Source organism: Lathyrus oleraceus, chromosome 5, assembly GCF_024323335.1.
Source record: "Lathyrus oleraceus cultivar Zhongwan6 chromosome 5, CAAS_Psat_ZW6_1.0, whole genome shotgun sequence".
NCBI classification, from domain to species: domain Eukaryota; kingdom Viridiplantae; phylum Streptophyta; class Magnoliopsida; order Fabales; family Fabaceae; genus Lathyrus; species Lathyrus oleraceus.
In genome coordinates, this window is record NC_066583.1 from 399,877,940 (window position 1) to 399,897,040 (window position 19,101).

Consider the following 19,101-nt stretch of genomic DNA (forward strand, 5'->3'; position numbering starts at 1 on the left):
TGAATGGAAGATAAAAAATATTATATAATAAAAAAGTTTATGATGAAGATGTCTGAATAATATACAAATAATACAGAATATACAAAAAGATGTTTCAATAGGACCCCCACGGGCTATGTGTGCAGCTCAAGCTAATCCAGTATAAACCCCGTCATCTGGGCTTACCAAATCCATGAGGTTATCCATAATAACTACAATCATCTAAAGGTGCTTCTGGTCATCAGCATCAAACTGTAGGAGGATGCGACAACACGTCATTAACAGGTACCCCAGCATCATAAGTATCCTCAACAGATGGAATGATGTGAGGGTGTGATATAGTGAGGTACCATTCTAAGTAACCATCATCACACTACGATGGATGTTGAACCCTAACTGCTCGATCTCTAATGGCACGACCGGAGCTAATGAAGTTACTCTAAAATCACTAATCAATGCCCGCATATGGTATATCTGGAATTGGTCGTGGGATACTCTGAACATAATCATACTGTCGCAGATACCTCTCAGGAAAGTGTCTAGCAACCATGGTCTCCCACCGGATATAACCTGAATATAATGAAGACTCCTCGAACTCACGGTGGACTCTATGATCAGTGTATGGTGTCCATATGACATAATTATAGTCAGCGCATCGAGCCTTCTCTAGTACTCAGCAACACCACCTTAATGTGACTGCCTCCCCTTCCATCTCCTCGCATGTGAAGCTCCCTATAAGGGAATGTTGCACCCTCTTATCACAGATGGTGAGGAAATGCTCGTATATCCAACACTGATATCAAAACACAGACATAACAATTAATAAATAAGAAATGTTATTTGTAACAATTAAATAAGATATCAACAACAAAAAATAATTTCAAGCATACCTGTAACATACTCAAATAACAAGCAAGTTGTCTGGTCTCAAATATTGTCGTCACTTCAAATGTCAACGCTACTAAACAGGCACACGTATCAGGCGTCGATATAAACACCTGACTTGTTTGCAAAGAGAGTACATGTTACTAGATGTAGCATGTGCACCCTAGCGGAGGTTTCATAACTCCCAGTCGCTACAAGCTCGTCGTACGTCTGCCGAAACCAAGACATACGAACGTAAGTGCCCCTGTTGAAGATAAACTCCTTCTGCACGTCCGTCTCAGAAACTCCCAAATCTCGTGCAGCATTCATACATGCTTACAGCATGCTAAGAACAAGAGTCGTCCATAATTTGTCGTCGATGGGAAGATGGAACAAAGAGGAGACATTATTCAGAGTGATAGTCATCTCCCCAAATGGAAGATTAAATGAAGATATCTCCTTGTGCCATCTCTCAACAAATGCGGTAAGTAGCGGCGCGTCAAGCATGGTGAGGGAGCAGTGGGAAAAATCAAGTAGCTCGAAATCCCATACAATTTGGATGACCTACTCAGGCATCAGAATCTTCGGGAATTCCTTCAGCTTCGAACCGTGCGAAGTTACCTTTAGTGTGAGACGGTCCTGTGACAAACAAATATAAAAAACATTTCAGTTAGCTTTCATGGCACAATAATAAACAAATTTAAGTTAAACATAAAATACATACACCTCTCTTTGCCATAGTCGTAACGTCACATGGTCAGCATACTTAGTAAGCACCGACCGATCAACGGGTCCTCTGGGAATCCTCTGTCAGTGTGCACAGAGGACTCGGTCGAATGATTTGTAACCTCTGTGTCAATTGTATCAAATGGGACCACATCAGCAACAACAACATCTTGTTGGACCACCTTAGCATCCAACTCATCAACAATCACCTCAGCAACCTCTCCAGCTCCAGCAACCTATCCAGCAGCCTCTCCACCAACATCTTCATCTCCAGCAACCTCCTCAGTAACCTCTCCAACAAATCTCCGGAAACAACCGCATCTTTGTGTTGCTCAACTGATCCTACATGTCGGCGTCGAGTGCTACGAGGTGCGTGGAACCCACCCTGCTCAGCCAACCGTTTCCGATGTGAACCGGTTGGAACCATTCGTCCAGCCCGTATCTGGAAAGACTTAACATCAGTAGCTTTAGTCTGGTATGTCGCTCTATCGGTAGCTCTGCCTACAATAATGTCGTCTTTGCCTCTATATTTCACTGCAAAAGAAGGAAATTTTAAAAAAGAATTAAACTACCGAAAATTCATAATTTCTGATAAAAAAACAAATTTCGTATCCATACCGAAAATTTAAAAATTTCCGATAAAAAAACCAAACGTTTATAACTACCGAAAATTCAGAAATTTTTTGAAAGTTAAATGGTATTTTGTACCAAATTTTTTGAAATTTTCGATGAAATTGAAAGATTTAATACATGAAATTTTGGAAATTTCGATACAAAATTCTGGAATTTTTTACTTTTATGGTAAAAAAGCATACTGTTTTAAAATTTCCGGTAGTTGTTTCTAAATTTCCTATATCGCCTTAGAATTTTTAAAAATCCACTTGAATCCTATAAGGGCATGCTTGTTTTAGCTTTAAAAAAATGGATTTTTTCTTTGTATTTTTTAAAATGGATTCTACAAAAATATTTTTCAAAATATTACAAGTTTTTCTAAATTTGTTTTTTATAAATTAAAAGATTGAATTGTTCATTCTATAACATAAATATAGATTATTGAAGATCAAAACATAGTCAAAATCACAATTTTTTCAAAAAGTTGTATCTTAAAAATGATTTTTATGAAAAGCTATTTGAAATAGCTTCAAAATTAAGTGATTTTTTAAAATTTTGATATCCAAAAAAAGTTTCGATAAAATGATGAAATAGCTAAAATAATATTTTAAGAATAACTATTCAAACCAAATTTTCATTTAAAGTTTTTATGAAAAGTTTTTTTGTAAATTTTTTTTACACTAAAATATATAACACTATAAAAATCATTTTTAAAAAAACCAAAACAAATGATCATAAATTTGAAAAATGCTTGAAGGGATATTGCATAGACAATATTGTCTTTTCTTACGAATTAGAGTGTCATGGGGTGGCATGAAGAATTTTCCTGTCCTGAGACAACACCAACATCATTCTTGTATGGTCTTCTCTTCTTGAACACTTTATATCAGTCAGGTGCAGAGACGAGTCTGGGTGTTAATATTTGACCCGATCTAATATTATGGCATGGATCAGATCTAGACAAACTCAGTCTATTCCACCCCTACTTAACCAAAATTACTATCTAAAAGAGACTTAAAAAAGTCCTAAAACATTTTGCAGGACTTTTTTTTCGTACATTTGAGATTTTGACTTTTGAATTAATCATTTAACACTAGCTCATTTCTATTGGCATAGATTATTATTTGACTTGTCTTATTCATGTGTTTCATGAGTTGTGTATATAAACAGTACCCTTTTAAGTCACAAAAAAAAACTTCAAATTGAAAAAAAAAATGAAAAACAGCAATAATTCAGTCAAAATGAAATCTCTTGATTCAAAACCAACTCTGAACAAATCCTGAAATGATAAGCAAAATAAAATAACAATCAAAACAAGACATCAAAATTCCAAAACTCAATATTCAGAGCTTTGAAAGAATACAAACTGGCTACAGTTAGTTGCAGGTATTGAAGCTTGCTATGCTCAGCTTCAAAACAACAAGCAGAATACGTAATTAACTGAGAATTACATAAACATGTTTGGTTTTGTTGCCTTGTATGTTGTCTTGAGCTTCCTGGTTGGGGGTCTAATCTTCTTGAAAACCAATGGGAACTTGATTTTAGAGTTGTGAAACTGCTTAGTGCTCTCCCTTTTGCAAAGGTTGGCTGGGATTGTAGCAGTCTTGATGATCTGAATGCATGGATGCCTGACTCTATGACGTGATGCCATTTCGTTGTACAAAGATTCAACAGCACCATTTAGTGTAGTGTTGCGGTATTCCTTGTACATGTTGTGATATCCTGTCCGACTCTGGTATCTCAGCCAAATTCCATAGTTCTTAATCTTGGTAGGGTTTTTTTCATAAATCTGAAAAGAGTAAAAAGTATACATCATTCTCTGTAATTAAAGCCTATAAATTTGAACACTAAAAAACCAGGAAATTGGTTTTAAATAGTCTTTCCTACATCGACTTACTCTCTTTGGACACAACATATACACATTGACACCGGTAATAACTAGAGAAAATGGAATAGTGGAAGGTGTCGGTGTTCGACACCAGACACACACCTTTAATCTAAAGTATCGGTGCTGCATAGTGTTACTCCTAAAATTTATGATATGTGCCTCATGATATTAGTAGCACACAACATTCTCGATCCACCCTATCAACATTTCCCAATGCGTGTGCGTCTGTGCTGTGAGCCAGAGGCCATATGAAAATTCAGTTACACTGTTCCACTACCAAATTATCTTAAAGGTTCATGCTTAAGGCCTTCTTTCATCACAAATTCTACAGTTCGTATAAACTTCACTCTTGGTATTAAGAAACGGAAAACATGATGAATTATTGAATGATTAAGACCGAAGAAAAAAGATGACCAAGTACTCTAATTTGTTCCACATTCTTCAATACAAGAAAAACAAAGACATAAATGTGTAGAGAATGCAACGGATGATTAAGCATAAATAACATTCCCCGAGTCAAATTCCTAACAAGCATTGGGAAAACTAAATGGAATCATTATTTACAATGTTTATATACAACAACAGAAAAAGTGTTTGTTGACTAAGTATATACTACATGAATTTTTCAGAACAAAACGTCTCGATGTAAATCATTCCTAAAGGCGTCATTTAAATATAAACCCCTCTTGATGTTTAAACTTAATCTCTCATTAGAATACCATACACATAATCTACGGTTCTTATTAGGCCAAAACTGCCTTAGGTAAGATTTTCTAATCTTTTTCACAAAAAATGTTAATATGAAGTTCTCTCACATTCATTGATATTTAATTCATTATCCTATTTTATCATATATGAGTAACTTTTGCAAAAGGAAAACTACAACTAAACTTTGTACAGACGCTTCAAACTCTAAGTAGAAATGAAACTAATCTCTAAGTAGAAATGAAACTGATTCAGAATCATATGAATCCTATCCTATAATACAGACACAAACACGGATAACGACACCGACGACAACGGTAATAATTTGAAAAAATGAATAAATTGTATGTAAACACAAGTGTTGTTGTCGTGTTGGTGCCCAAACACACCATTTTTCATATTTTGAAATGCATACCTCATTGATGGCAAGAACTTGCCCATTACTTTTCTTGACCTTTTTCAGCTTCCTCAAAAAATACCTACAAATAATTCAAAACAAACAAGAAACGTGATCACTGGTAACCCTTGACAGAAACCAAAAGAAGTTGCAAATTATTAATTAATCAACAGAACCAACATTCTCACCTCATCCAAAAAGTTCAGTGCAAAAACTTGCCAACATATATGAAACAAAACACAACATTTGCTTAGGTTTAAAGAGAAACACAATATTAAGGTTGTGACATACCAGAACTTGGATTTGGCACGCACCTCATTGGTGGCCCACAATTTCATCCTGTAGATCTTTGGATGTTCATCAGTTTCAGTGGGAAGACCTCTCCCTGCAACCTGGTACTGGTGATACTAATTCATCACAACAACAACAAAAAACAAAATACCCTTTAGTAAACTCTCCAATGCATCAGAAAAATATAATTTTTCAGAAAATAATTGAAAACAAAAAATTGTCATCAATTGGAATTGAGAAGCATGAAAGAAAAAAAATGGTTGTGTCAATCGAGGAATGAAAAGAAAAGATGAGGTTATGGTGGAAAATATGTTGGTTGGATTTACCTTGAAGATGGCCATTGTAGAAACTGTTTCGTGGTGTGAGTGGAAAATTTTCAGTTTGTCTACACAGTAAGAAGAAGACAAAATGTAAAACCCTAGATTGAAAGGGAAAATGTTAAAATTTTCATTTTTAACCCATTTTGCCTTTCAGGATTTATCCTAACACCCTTATTGTTAAACCCGACACCCCCTATTTTAGGTTTTAAAAAAATCTTAATACTTAAATCAAACACTATTTATGGTATTTATATAATTAAAAATATTTTAAATTTAAATAAATAAAAATTATAAAATTAATTTTTGATATCAATATAATTTTTTTTAAATTAATCAATTTTATTATTGTATTAAAATAAAAATATACATTGTTAACAACATATTTTACTTATAAATCATTAATCAACTTTACTATTTCATTAACCAATAAAATACATAATACCAACCAAATTCTTATAATAATTTATAATTTTATAAATAAATTTTCAAAAAAAAATACTAAAATAAAATTTGTTAATATTATGTAAGTACTAGTTTATAAATTGTTTAATATTAATCAATTTTATTTTACTATTTACTGTTTTTTTAATTTTTAAATTTATTAATCAAATTATAAATTAATGTCAGAATTTGGATAGTATTATGTATTTTATTAGTTAATAAAGTAGTAAAGTTGGTTAATAAGTTATTAGGAAAATACGTGGTTAAAATATATATTTTATAGTTAATACAATAATAAAATTGGTTAATGAAAAATCTTATATTTGTCTTACGAAATTAATTTAAAAAATAAATATTTTTATTCAAAATATTTATTTTATAAGTATATCTTATTAAAAAAATACTACTCACCGTATTACGTTGATCAGTGTTTATTGTAAGTATTGGTGTAGGAAATGGGTGTAAGAATAACATTACTATATTGATAAAGGTCAAACTTTCTCACTTTTACCCGATATTTAAAAATCTAGTATGTGTTTTAACCGGATTTTTAAAAATTTGATATGATTTTTTACCGATCTTTTTCAAAATCCAGTAAAATGCAAATAGCTCGGATATTTGTAAATTTAGAGTGATTTCTCAAAAAATTTAAAGTTCAGTATACCAGATTTTTCGGCCACCTCTGAAAATTCTGGTAGCTCAATTAAGCATGCTTTCCGTATTCTCGTTTGACGAGGTGGATGGTTTTTTTACAGATTTTATCCAATTCTTCACCACTTATGCAATATGTTTTACTTGCATGTTTTTTTATCTTGTGAAATATTTAATCAACTTTTGGTATCTCTGACATAAATCATTCATTATATATTTTAATTGACATGTATTTTCCTCCCAGACTGACGTGTTATCATGGGCACAGTCTCTTGGGAGACAACATGGTATTATTGTTATTATTGTTCATTCTGATACCGCAAATGGACTCAAAAGAAGGAAAGATAAATTGATTATGGACTGTGAGATAGGAGGAAACTACAAGAACAAGAATTCCTTTGAAAACACTTTTAGTAGAAATTTTAAATGTCCATTTATGTTGAGATCTGTGTCAAGCGATAGTGGTTAGAAGGTAAGAATTATATATGGTATTCACAATCACAAACTAGTTAAGGATTTAGTGGTTCATGACATATTAGGCGTTTAAAACCTCATGATAGACAATTTGTGAATGAAATGAAAAAGTACAACATGACATCGATGTACATAATGGTCACTTTAAAAGATATAGATCTTAATAACCTGAAGAGTGCAAGGCAAGTTTATAAGGCAAGATCTACATACGGTATACCATCAGAGATCCATTCACAAAAATGCAACATCTATTGAAACTAATTCATGATGAGAAATACATGTGTTAGACCAAAAATAGGGAGGAGTCAGATGTTATTGTTGATATATTATGCATACATATTGAGTCTGTGAAATTATTTGAACATGTCTTATTTGGTGTTAATTTTTTACTGTACATACAAAACAAACAGGTATTGGCTCCCAGTACTTGAGATCGTTGGTGTTACATCGACGAAGTTGACGTTTTCGGTTGGGTTTTCCTATTTGGAATATGAAAGGGATAAAAACAATAGAGAAGCTGAAGGAGTTGTTCACATTCGAGAAATTTCCTCCCAAGGGAATGGTGACAGATTGAGAATTTTCCTTGATGAATGCCATTGAAGTTGTGTTTCCATTTTCATTTCATCTATTGTGTGTGTTCCATATTTCAAAATTTGTTAGTATTAAGTGCAAGTAGTATATCGAAACTAATAAGCAAGAGAATATTATGGATCTATGGAACAAGATCGTGTATTCAAATAATGAATCTGAGTTTTAAAAACACTTAGAGTATTTTGAGGAAACAAGTGTTGATATCCCTTTATTTATTGACTACATGCATAAAACATGGTTGACACCATATAAAGAAAAATTAATTTGTTGCTGCATGGACTAATCGAGTCTCTCATTTAGCGAACATGACAAAAAACAGGTACATCCTTATGAGTTTGATTTTACTATGCGAATATTTAAAAATTTATTTATTACATCTTTATTTATTATTGTTTTATAGGGTTGAGCTTGTTCATTGGAGACTCAAAAATATGTTGAATATTAGTTAAGGAGATTTGTGCAGATGTTGGGATGTTATGAACACCATGTTGAAGTTACAAGGTAGGTGCAATCAGAAAATCATTTCAAAAAAGTGATACCAACATTGAGCATCGGTATAACACTCCATTTTACTCAAGACTTCATATCAAGACAGTGTATACAACACATTGCAAAGGAGTATGAAAGGGTAAAAATAATTGGTTTTGACAAAGTTGCATGTAGTTACTTCATTAGGACAACACATGAGTTATCTTGTGCGTGTCAAATTGCAAGTCTTCAGATACAAGGTTACCATGTTCCATTAGAATCAATTCATGTGTTTTGAAAGAAATTACACATTGAAGAGCATAAAGCCAATGAAGAAGAGAGTGGGACACAATTGGACTTAGAAGAATAATGTAAAGAGTTAAAGAAAAAAGTTTAGGAACTAATATACCCATGCACAACTTCCATGTATCCACCACCAGTGAAGTACAAGTCAAAAATGGGAGTTAAGAATGGTAAAAATAGGTAAGCAAACAATGTGTGTAACACACCCGTTTTTGAGTTATTATTTTAATTTATTTATTTATATTTTAATTTAACTATTATGTGTGATAATTGAATTAATTTGGGTGATAGGGGTATATGACCTCGAGATGAGAGTGTATGAGTAATTAGAGATTTGTAGAAGTGGGCTAGAATTATTAAGAATTATTGTAGTAATTAAAATAATAATATTTTATTTTAATTTAATTAATTAAAGGGAAAATATAGAATTTGGGCTAAAAGTGTAAAGTAAGAGAGAGAGGGAGAGAGAGAGAGAGAGAGAGAGAGAGAGAGAGAGAGAGAGAGAGAGAGAGAATTGTTTTCATTTAAATGGATATAAATTATTACTCAACCATTTATTGATGAATACATAGAAACCAAAGTTAAGGTAAAGGAAGACAAGTAAGAGGCTAGAGGTTGAAAGGAGAACACATTCAAACCAATTCAGATTCAGATTTCTCGCTAGGAATTAAGATAAGGGGGAGAAGTTCCTTCATAAATGAGTATAATGCATGTGTCGTACCCCAAATTATGCTCACTTTTCACATGCTTTCTAGTGTTATTTTATTTTGAATAAATGAAATGACACAATTGATAGAAGAGTGTGTGTAAAGAGCTATAAGAGAGAGGTCTTGAGTTTGATTCCCGCTTTCCCCACTTTTTAGAGTCTTTTCTCTTCAATAAGTATTTTCCTTCATTTATATTATTTTATAATTAAAAATTGCACGCTTTTATTTTTTATTTGTTTATTTTTGAATATTTTATTATTTTATTTTTAATAATTATTATATTATTGATTTTTCATGTTTTTTAGTCTAAAAATCAAGGAAAATCAGTATAAAAAAATCAAAGTCTTTTTATTATTACATTTATTACATTATTTTTTATCATCAAAATTTATTAAAATTAATTTTTTATTTAATTCATTCACAAAAGCCATGAATCTATCCAGATTCATTGACTTGGCCTTTGAAAAATAGAGAAAATCAAATCAGATGAAATTATTTCAAAAATAGACAAATCTCATTCAATTTCCTATCCTAATTTTCATCTATAAATAACACAAGTTTTTACATTTTTTTTCCTCCACAGTTCACAAATACAGTTTAAAAAAATTATTGTTCTTCACACTGAAGAACAACAACACTGAACCCGAAAGCCTCCATCATGCAAAAAAATTACGACAAATATGAACAACCCGATATTCTAAGTAACAAGTATCAAACCGAAAACAAAAAACTCAAGCAATTTTATAAGTGAGGTAGTGAGGTGAAACCAATCTACGGGGAGGAGATTGTCCCCGGTGAATAAAAAAGTGAGATTCCCCTTTTTCTCTTACTTTTCTCTTACTTTTCACTTACTCCATTTTTATTTACACAATTGAGCTTTTTTAAAAATTCTATTTTAATAACTAGTTATTTGTAATTATTATTATTATTATTATTATTATTATTATTATTATTTTAATTACACAAAATTCAAAAAGAACCCATCTCCAGTCTAAAATCTCTCTCTCACACGTGTGTCAAACTTCATATCATTACCACCTTCATTACTATTTTCATCACAAACAAACCATTACCTTCATAATCATGTAGAAAAATCACAAAAAATCAGGCCCCAAATATAAAGCCACACGAATTCGGTATCAACCTTGCTTCAAACTTCATATCTTCATCACTCCCTCCATTTCATTTTTATTTTTGTCTAGGGTTTGTAGGTTTGGGCTTTTGGGCCCTAACTTTATTTTTTGCACACCCTTCAATCTAATTAGAACCCCTCTAATAAACCTATTTTTATTTTTATTTTCAATTTATTTAATTTTATTATTTAGTTTAGATTATTTAATATAATTAAAAATACAAAAGGATATAAAAAATGTCTCTTTATTTCATTAAAAACAAATATGTTCAAAGACAATAAAAAATAATTATTATTATGTATACACAATCATACCTTTTATTTTCTAAGTCAACATAAAGAATACATTTTTTTGCAAAATCAAGTTGATTGGTTGGTGTCACACCTTACCAATCAAAAAAATCAAAAAAATCATCCAAAAATCAACTTTCAACATATTTCAAGTTCATGTTCTTTGCCCTTGTACATTGAGACACTTTTATCAAACTTTTCTCTATCCCTGATGCGTTGAGAACTTTTCATAAATAAAATCAAAAAATACACCAACATTTTCTGGACGAACTACGATACTATGATCATTCATATTTTCTGCTTCTTGATTAAATCTTTTTTTCTATTAAAAAATATTTTTTTCTTATGCATAATTAAAATAAAGTATTAAGCAAACATCCCTTAAGCAAACACGTTAACCCTAGAACTAGAGAAGGCTCTCATTGCGTATAATGGACGTGAGGGGTGCATAACACCTTCCCCTTGCTTAACTGACTCTTGAATCCGTCTCATCCTTAACTTTAAGTTTTATCATTATTTCCATGTTCCTTAGGAATGAACAAAGGAAGATGGTGACTCTGTAATTTTTCCAATAGCGACAGTTGGCGACTTTGCTAGGGAAGTCCCTAAAGAGAGTCAAACCTACCCTTTATTCTAGGGTTGTTTGTTTTGTTTGTTTATTTATTTTAGTTTTATTTTTCATTCTTTGCCACCACTTTGTTTATTTATTGCATCTCGTTATTATTCTACATTATTATCTCGTCTTGCAAGAGTTTCATTTATGTTTGAGAGCAGTCTCTATACCCGAGCTCGAAGAAAGATAAGTTAAGTAAGGGGTTGTCCTGTTTTGGCCGCTGTGGATTCTTATCCCATGATGTTTTTAATGATGACTCTGCCTATAATCAAATTTCAACGGTTTTAAAACAACATTTTCATCATTCATACAATTCAATCAAATTTCATGGGTTTAACAACAACATTTTCATTATTCACATAATTCAATCAAATTTCATGGGTTTAACCTCAACATTTTCATCATTCACACAATTCAATCAAATTTCATGGGTTTAACAACAACATTTTCATCATTCACACAATTCAATCAAATTTCATGGATTTATAAGGAACATTTTCATCATTCACACAACTCAATCAAACTTCATGGGTTTAACAACAACATTTTCATCATTCACACAATTCAATCAAATTTCATGGGTTTAACATCAACATTGTCATCATTCATATAATTCAATCAAATTTCATGGGTTTAACATCAACATTTTCATCGTTCACACAATTCAATCAAAGTTCATGGGTTTTAACAACAACATTTCCATCATTCGCACAATTTTATCAAATTTCATGGATTTAACAGCAACATTTTCATCATTGACACAATTCAATAAAATTTCATGGGTTTAATATCGACATTTTCAGCACTCACACAATTCAATCAAATTTCATGGGTTTAACAACAACAATTTCATCATTCCCACATATCAATCAATTTTCATGGGTTTAAAAGCAACATTTTCATCATTCACATAATTCAATCAAATTTCATGGGTTTAACAACAAGATTTTCATCATTTACAGAATTCAATCAAATTTCATGGGTTTAACAACAACATTTTCATCATAACCACAATTCAATCGAAATTCATGGGGTTAACAACAACATTTTCATCAATACCACAATTCAATCAAATTTCATGGGTTTAACAGCAACATTTTCATCATTCACACAATTCAATCAAATTTCATGGGTTTAACAGCAACACTTTCATCACTCACACAACTCAATCAAATTTCATGGCTTTAACAACAACATTTTCATCATTCATATGATTCAATCAAATTTCATGGTTTTAACATCAACATTTTCCTTATTCAAACAATTCAATCAAGTTTCATGGGTTTAACAACAACATTTTCATCATTCACACAATTCAATCAAATTTCATGGATTTAATAGGAACATTTTCATCATTCACACAATTCAATTAAATTTCATGTCTTTAACAACAACATTTTCATCATTCACACAATTCAATCAAATTTCATGGGTTTAACAACATCATTTTCATTATTGCCAATATTCAATCAAATTTTATAGGTTTAAGAGCATTATTTACATCATTTACAGAATTCAATCATATTTCATGGGTTTAAATACATCATTTTTATCATTCCCACAACTCAATCAAATTTCATGGGTTTAACAACAACATTTTCATCATTCACATAATTCAATCGAATTTCATGGGTTTAACAGTAACATTTCCATCATTCTCATAATTCAATCAAATTTTATTGGTTTAAAAACAACATTTTCATCATTCACACAATTCAATCGAATTTCATTGGTTTAACATCAACATTTTCATTGTTCATACAATTCAATCAATTTTCATGGGTTTAACCTCAACATTTTCATCATTCACATAATTCAATCAAATTTCATGGGTTTAACCTCAACATTTTTATCATTCACATAATTCAATCAAATTTCATGGGTTTAACCTCAGCATTTTCATCATTCACATGATATGAACGTTTTCATCATTCACACAATTCAATCAAATTTCATGGGTTTAACCTCAACATTTTAGTCATTCACATAATTCAATCAAATTTCATGGGTTTAACAACAACATTTTTATCATTCACACAATTCAATTAAATATCATGGATTTAATATGAATATTTTCATGATTCAAACAATTCAACCAAATTTCATGGGTTTAACAACAACATTTTCATCATTCATCCAATTCAATCAAATTTCATGGGTTTAACAACAACATTTTCATCATTCATATAATTCAATCCAATTTGATGGGTTTAATATCAACATTTTCATCATTCACATAATTCAATCAAATTTCATGTGTTTTAACACATACACTTTCATCATCCCACAATTTTATCAAATTTCATGGATTTAACAGCAACATGTTCATCATTCACACAATTCAATAAAGTTTCATGGGTTTAACAACAACATTTTCATCATTCCCATAATTCAATTAAATTTCATGGGTTAACAACAACATTTTCATCATTCCCACAATTCAATCAAATTACATGGGTTTAACAACAACATTTTCATCATTCACACAATTCAATCAAATTTCATGGGTTTAACAACAACATTTTCATCATTCACAAAATTCAATCAAATTTCATGGGTTTAACAACAACATTTTCATCATTCACAGAATTCAATCGAATTTCATGGGTTTAACAACAACATTTTCATCATTCACACAATTCAATCAAATTTCATGGGTTTTACAGCAACATTTTCACCATTCCCATAATTCAATCAATTTTCATGGATTTAATAGGAACATTTTCATCATTCACAAAATTCAATCAAATTTCATGGATTTAATAGGAACATTTTCATCATTTACATAATTCAATCAATTTTCATGGGTTTAAAAACAATATTTTCATCATTCACACAATTCAATCAAATTTCATAGGTTTAACAATAACATTTTAATCATTTACACAATTCAATAAAATTTCATGGGTTTAACCTAAACATTTTCATCATTCATACAATTCAATCAAATTTCATGTGTTTAACAACAACATTTTCATCACTCACACAATTCAATTAAATTTCATGGGTTTAATGTAACATCCGCGAATAATATGTGTCTAGAATACATATTATACTTAGGGTAAAACTGGTACTGAATTACATAAGCGCCTAGCGGCACGGTGTACATATACATACATGTCCAAAAGAAACGTAACATGGCACACAATGTACACAAAAGAGCCCAAAATAAAACAACTAGCTCTAGATCACTAAACAATGATCCTAAAATATATGCACAGCGGAGTAACCCTAAAGTTGCTCTTTAACAAGTTTAGCATTCTAAAGGCATGGGGCCTAGTCGCTCTTGAACTCCTTTAAGCATAGGTAAATCCTAATTTTATGTCCTTTCTCGTTTTTGCATTTGGTTCACACAAAACAAACACAAAAACAAACACAAGATATCAATATATTTATATACAATAATGAGCTCAAATGAGCAAAAGAAAAATGACATAAACATAAAATATGTGCTCAAGTGAGCAAAATGAAAAGCAATATGAATAAATGGGCAAGAAATAAATGACATTAAAAGTAAATGACAAGAAATTAAATGCTTCAAATTAAAGTTAGTAGTTCGTGAAGTTATGTTAGCTTGTCATAAGACAATGTAGCGCTATGTTAAGCAATTGTAAGTGGACTAATGTAGTAGTCACACCTACCTGAGGCTGGTCAATAAAAATATAGGCAAAGAACACAAGTTAAAGATCATGACTAGTAAGCCAAGCTCCACAAACCTGTCATGCCAAAACAAAAGGGGAAGGGCCTTGTATTGTCTTTAAGTTATTTGCTTGACCAAGAAGAAACCTATCTTGGACACAAAACAACTCACTTGATCATATATCAAGTTGAGTTTGGTTTGGATCAAAGAAGGTTAAACCTCTCATTTGTCAAGACCAACCATAAGAACCTAACTCATTGGCCATTGATGAAAAGAATGGGATGAAGATGAAAGGGAATGGAAAAGAAGACAAGTATCAAGTTCAATTGATCAAACATGAACCAAGTCATCATCAATCAATGCCAAACAGAAAAGAAATGAAGATTACAAGTCAACAATAATTTTTTAGTATTTTTTGAATTAAAATAAAATGTAAATAAAAAATAAACAAATAAGGTCAAACCTCAAATTCAATTAAAATCAACTTCAACAAGTCCAATTAAATTCTCATAGGTTCAACATGGTCAAACAAGCTTTGACTAATTTTCTCATCAATTTTTGAAATCAAAAAGCAATTAAAAACAATTAAAAATAACACAAAATGGATTAAAATCTCAAATAAATCTCAAATCAAATAATAAATTGATGAGACTATTTTTCATTGACTTATAAATGTTAGGAAAATATTTTTGGATTTTTCAAATATCAGAAAGTATTTTAAAATGAATTAAAACCATTAAAAACCAAATAATTCACAAAAAATATTAAATGAAGTCACAAAAATATTTAAAAATCAAAATATGAAACTAGATTTTTCAAGAAATATTTTGGCATTGGTCTCGTGTTTTTATGACTTCAAATAATTTTTTTTATGGATTTTTGAAAATAAAAGGAATTAGCTGAAAATAAAATGAAAAATAGAAATAATGGAAAATCCAGCGCCACAGGATCAGATTCATTAATTGACGTGGCAAGGCTGAATGGTCCAGATCATGAGGAACACGATACAACCAAGTCAAGCGTGCCATAAAGTGATTTAAAAAAGTAAACACAATGGATGATCAAGATTAAAATGTAGAAACGTGATCCAAGGGCCATGAAGGCATACATGTGGTGATGGTGGTGGAAACCACCATCTTCTCCGGTGAACCAACAACCTCCGGCCACCAGTTGCAGAGAAAAAAAGTTTAACAAAAATGAAAAGTAAGGACATGGAAACGAAGCTTGTGTGATGGAGATCACCAATGTATCCATGGATCTTCCTCACTCTTCCTATGTTGAGAGAAATGTGAGGTGGAAGATCATGGTGTTCAAACTGAAAGTGCACGAAATGGAAAATTGAACCACCATTGGCTTGCCTCAAGTGCGAGGACTTCAGAAAACCACACAAACAAAAGGATATCACATTGAATTGCAAGTTCTAGATCCAAAAAGTTTGAAGGTATACCTCTGAATTGAAGCTCTTTCAGCCACGAAACCTTCAAGATCTTGGCTCCTCTTTACTCTGGGATGCAGTGGAGATGATAGGTCAAGGAATTGAGCTTTGAAAATCAACTAATGATGTTGAATTTTAAGCTTGAAAGTGAGAATTGTTTTTGGAAAATTACTTTGGTATGGCTATGGTTTCAATGCTGCAGCGTTTTAGATCTCCAAAAGGTTGATGAATGAATGAGAGGGAGCTGTTATTTATAGCTGAACTTGGTTGTGCATCATGCTTCCCTCGTGTGCATGGCATTTGAAAATGGATATGCATGGGCTTGTACAGGAGTATGTGAGGCCCAATGATGGGTGCAAAACCATGCTGAGTTCATTTGGAATGGAATTGGACGTGTACATGAAGTGGAATCAGCTTGCATACCAAGTTATAACATGAAATGCCAAAATGCACCTAAATGAAAATCTCTTCGAAACTCACCAATGGTAAGTCCAAAAAAGTAATGTGAGTAATGGTTGGAAAGCCCTTGAAATAAGGAACAAAAGTCATGTTGGGCAAAAATTCATTTGGCATTTGGAAATTAATGAAAACTGGTTGTGAAAATTTAGATACAAAACATGTATAAGCCACCTTTGAAAATTTTCACCATAAGTAAGCCTATTCAAACCCCTATGTTTTCATGATCCAGGCCTCAAATGGAAAAACCTCCAACATAAAAGTTGTATATATTTTCAAGATGATCAATTTAGACTCAAATTTTGCATCCTTTTGATTTTCTATGACAAAGTTATGGACATTTTAAGTTGGGTACTTTTTCAAATTCAATGACTTATGTCCAATATGACCTATAATGTTTTGTATTATCACATGTATTTCTTTTAGGGTTATGAAATTTTGTCCAAAATTTGAAATATAAATCTCAATATTTCCAATGCATTTGGTCTCACCTCAAAATCATAAAAATTAAGGAAGTTATGTCCTTGGTAAGTTGACCCAAAATTAGGGTTTCAGTCAAAATGACCTATAATGTTTTGAAATTAATGATGACCTTCCAAGTTTCAAATGGAATTTCGATGAACATGAAAGTTGTTCATATGGTTATTAAGAACATTGTTTCTCTTGGGGTCATCTTCATTTGACAAACACATCAAAAGTTATATCTCAATGGTGCTCAGCTTAGTCAGATGACTTGACTGGTCAACTTTTCAAGGCCAAACTTCCAATCTTGATGAATAAATGATTGAGGATCCTCACATAGGCTCATATATGCATAAAATGATGAGTGAAAGAACTTACCTTGATTAAATTTAATCATAGGTTGAGGTTGCTTCATGGGCAAGGCACAGTCAAAGCACAGTTGAATTAGGGTTTCCTTGGGAAACAATCCTCAAGCCCTTTGGGTTATCTTGATCAAATTGGAAAGTTGAGATACTTAGGAGACATATATGATGATTAGGAACTTTGTGGACCATTGTCATGCTTTTCCTCATCTTTATCTGGCCATTTCAATGGGCTTAGGAGCCTCCTAGGAGCATTGGAGCACATGATCACTTGAGCTTCAAAATAAAAAGAGTTAGTGACATATTTTTGTGCTTCTGGTTAGTAATCAAAATAAGAAAAGAAATAATATACAATACAAGCATGCTTGGTGGTCTCAACACACTCATACAAGTCCCACCCCTAGGGTTAAGGAGCCAAACATGCTATGATCCTTGAGGCAATGCACTGAGCAATGATATGATGTCATGAGGGATCTTAGGGTCAAAATTAGGGTCTTAAACTAAACATTTTAGCACAACCATAACAAATTATGTTATCACAACAACCATAAAGAACATATCAAGCACATGTTCATAAAACAACAACATCAAGAGAAATATTCATCACATAGCATTGATTGTCATGATTTGTCTATGATTATACAATCCTAATCTTCTAGAAATCTAGGGTTTCTAACTAGAACACACCTCAAGAATGGAAGAGGAGAATTTGTTGAAGATGAGATGATGATGATGGAGATGGTGGTGTTGATTCCAAGCTTTCTTCTTCTTCTTCTTCTTCTTCTCCATTAGCCTTGTTTTCTCTTCTTCTACCTTCCCCTTGAGCTACTTCTTTCCACACTAACCTTTTTGATTCATAGAGAAAATGAAGTGGCTTATGGTAGGTAGTAACATGTGGTGGCGAGTGAGTCAAAGATCATAAGCAAGTGGCCAAGAGAATGTGTGGTAAGGAAGTGGTTACTAGTAACAACAAATATCTCAAGTGGCACTAAACTTGTATTATTTGTTCTACCAGAGCTATTGACCCATTATTAGTGTTACCAAAATGTCCCAATTAATAAAAGGCCAGTCCGAATTAATATTAATTAAGTCAACCTGAACTCACTATTTACTCTATTTATCCCAATTGGCAAGTTTTAGAGCATATAGGAACTCAATTGATCTCAATTAATAAGAATTGGATATTTAAGGAAATATGGGTTATTACATCCTCCCCCCTTAAATAAAAATTCTTCCTCGGATTTAAATATTACCTGGAAGAGATGAGGGTGAACTTCTCGCATTTCTGACTCC

The 19,101-nt window shown here is 31.7% G+C and overlaps 1 protein-coding gene across 1 annotated transcript; it reads right to left on the minus strand.

Annotated features, from left to right (window-relative positions):
• Positions 1–3,412: 3,412 nt before the first annotated feature.
• Positions 3,413–5,942, minus strand: LOC127085101 (60S ribosomal protein L18a). The gene is made up of 4 exons (XM_051025686.1): positions 5,789–5,942; positions 5,463–5,578; positions 5,190–5,253; positions 3,413–3,970 (listed from the first exon to the last, which is right to left on the minus strand). Exons 1-4 carry the CDS (start codon positions 5,801–5,803, stop codon positions 3,629–3,631), a joined length of 537 nt encoding a protein of 178 aa, XP_050881643.1. The 5' UTR covers positions 5,804–5,942; the 3' UTR covers positions 3,413–3,628.
• Between the last annotated feature and the right edge of the window lie 13,159 nt (positions 5,943–19,101).